This window comes from Trichinella spiralis (assembly GCF_000181795.1).
Source record: "Trichinella spiralis strain ISS 195 chromosome Unknown Scfld2777, whole genome shotgun sequence".
In the NCBI taxonomy this organism is placed as follows: Eukaryota; Metazoa; Nematoda; class Enoplea; order Trichinellida; family Trichinellidae; genus Trichinella; species Trichinella spiralis.
This window is the reverse complement of record NW_003529716.1, coordinates 1-2,838: the sequence shown is the minus strand read 5'-3', so window position 1 is coordinate 2,838 and position 2,838 is coordinate 1. Positions and strand designations below refer to the sequence as shown.

General features: G+C 32.1%; 1 protein-coding gene across 1 annotated transcript; it reads right to left on the bottom strand.

Moving 5' to 3' along the window:
• Nucleotides 1-174: 174 nt before the first annotated feature.
• Tsp_13033 (putative F-box/LRR-repeat protein 2) lies at nucleotides 175-2,673 on the bottom strand (the record flags this gene model as incomplete). The annotated part of the gene is made up of 12 exons (XM_003368278.1): nucleotides 175-285; nucleotides 548-592; nucleotides 693-753; nucleotides 818-948; nucleotides 1,179-1,253; nucleotides 1,342-1,468; nucleotides 1,526-1,621; nucleotides 1,709-1,777; nucleotides 1,871-1,965; nucleotides 2,051-2,215; nucleotides 2,483-2,566; nucleotides 2,644-2,673. Coding segments are annotated over 12 exons (1,089 nt in total), but the record flags the coding sequence as incomplete, so codon positions are not given.
• Nucleotides 2,674-2,838: the final 165 nt, after the last annotated feature.

Genomic DNA, 2,838 nt, shown 5'->3' with positions numbered 1-2,838 from the left:
ACTGAGACTGTTTTTAAGGTCGCAGTGTCTGCTCAACGTGCTGAGTGGTAGCATAATGCTAGGCAGGGAGTCTCTGTCCGATTTCAGCGATTGCTGTGACGATACGATGTACACAGTAGACCAGCAGACAAAGGTAATAAAAAGTCGATGATTGATTGATTGAATTTCAAATGGTTAGTTATCAATGTTCAAATCAGGAAACGAACATTCATTGGGGTCCGATTGAAGTGTAAGTGGCGCATCGTGAGACACAATTCGATGTTGAGTTAGCAGTTCAAGAAGAATCTGAATCATCCAAGTATTAAGAGAAAGTTACATTATATTTCTTTTACCATCTTACTGAAAATTATATTTTGCTTTCATAATACAATTATTATTAATATTCAAAACTTTCTCACCAGCTCAAATAAAATTACGGCAACCTGTCGCCAAATGAGATGCTGTTTGATCAGTTATCTGCAAATAATAACGCTACATATATACGGATAATTTTATACGTCAACACAGAACTGTTATCGCACTAACAAAGAAGCATATGAACACATACCAAAGAACAATCTTCCAAATCCATTCGTTCAAGATCGTGACAATTCTGAAAAGGAAAAATGAAATAAATAACTCTTTAAAAGCAACACTTGCTGTTGCTTTATAGCTGTAGCAAAAAATAACTGTTAAATTCCCGTCTCGCTTACTTTAGCCAAAGCATGGAAACCACTGTCCGTTAACAATGAACATCCGGACACTTCCAAATCTCTGAAAGCATTATTAAGTAAAGTTGAGAAGCATTTTTTAAAATTTAAATCAAATTCTTAATCACTTAAGCAGTTGGCATCCAAGAGACAAAGACTGTAGAGCTCGATCTGTTATTCTAGAACACATGGATAAACAAAGATAATCCAGCCGATGGCAACCGTTTGCTATGTAACTGATTCCTTGGTCAGTGATATGCTGAAATAGAAAAAAGACACAAATGACATTATGTTCAAAAAAACAATCAATATCATAATTTTAAAATATAATTTGCTGTCATCTATGTGTAGTACACAGAATTTATTAATAAATATAAATGACGTACAGAATCAATTTATTTCAAAAGTAAATTTCTGGAAAAAGATGTATGAAAGTTGGTTAATCTTAGAATTAAATCAATTATTACTGTGTAGAAAATTAAGCATTACCGAACAACTTTGCAAGTTGAGAACCCGTAAATCGTGACAATGTTCACCAACGTGTCTTAAGCCTTCGTCCGTCAACTTAAGAAAATTCAATACAGATTAGAATCAAATAATTCAAAATGAATAGTTAAAAAAACAAGCAATAAATAAATAAATAAACACTCACCCCTGTACAGCCTTTGCAAATGAGCGCCTTCATTCTTTTGCTGCCCTTAGCAACGGCTTCCAAGCCTTCGTCCGAAATGTGATTGCACCAAGAGATATTCAACCATTCCAGATTTGGGCATCCATCACTGAAAAATCAAAAAAAATTCAAAAATGAAAACAAAAGAATTATGAAAAAAATTAACCTGATAAATTTTAAGCCTCGTTCGGTGATCCCCGAAATACAATCCAAATTCAACACCCTCAACCGTTTGCAATGCAAACCCAAACTTTCGCATGTACTGAAAAAAAAGAAATAAATCATAAACATCATTTGCATTATTGTTGTCAATAAAAATTTTAGGTAAATGGTAAAAACGTATTCTCACCTGTCGCTCAAGCGTTTGCATTTTTCAGGATTCAATTCTTCAATGAAATTGCACTTTCGTGCGAATGTGCTGAAATGATTTTAAAATTGACATTACAAAATTTTTTTTTGTTATCAAAAAACACAAAAATAAGATAATATTAAATCATAAATAAAAATTTACTCCAATGCTCCATCTTGAACACTTTCACAGCCTCGAAGGCTCAGCTTTTTCAAAAAGCCGCCGCAACGTTTGGCCAAATTTTCAACAACGCATGCCTGAGAACAAAAAAAAGAAGAAATAATAAATTCACAATTTTCTGAAAATGTCATAAAATTGTTTTTTCAACATGCACAGTCAAACAGCGCAGCGGTTTTCAATCTCACTTTTATAAATGTCTAACAAATTTAGTTTCTCCCATCCTGATGACGATGATAGTGAAGATTCATATTTTTCACCCGCTATAAAATTCGATCTTATTTTTCTGATTGGCTCTTCGCTGATAAGCTGACGGCGTTTGATCGGTAACTGGCAATTGACTTATGCTAATTTATTTATTTATTAATTTCTGAGGTAGAATTATTGATCAAAACTGAATAACAAATAATATAGCACAAGTCCATCACCAATTACCGATCAAACGGCGTACCTAATTTTCAACCATCTGAATGAGCACTGCTTCAATAATTATTTTTTATTCTTTTGTTCACTGTGAAACGTTTAACAATCATGAGTAGTGGATAAAAAATAAAATAAAATAAAAACAAAACACTACATTCAGTTGGTATTAGAAACATCCCTTCCAAGTGTACAGTTAGCTGAAACAACTATTTGTTTGACTGTCACAAAATTAAAATTGACAACTTTACTGCTGTTTTTCTAAAATGTGAGTAAACAAAAAATCAAATTATTTATTGATGTAAATGTTGGGAGTAATTAAAAAAGAACGAAATTACCGTTTGACTTAATGTTTTCTTCGACCATGTCTACAGTACAATTAGTAAATGTAGAAATGAATCATTTCATAAGTACAGTTACTGTGTTAGTTAAGTTAATGTTAAATGGAAAATTAATTTCATTTAAACAATACACATCGCCTCACTTCAATAACAAATAAAAACACAAATTTAAATAAAAGTAATCAACTTCCG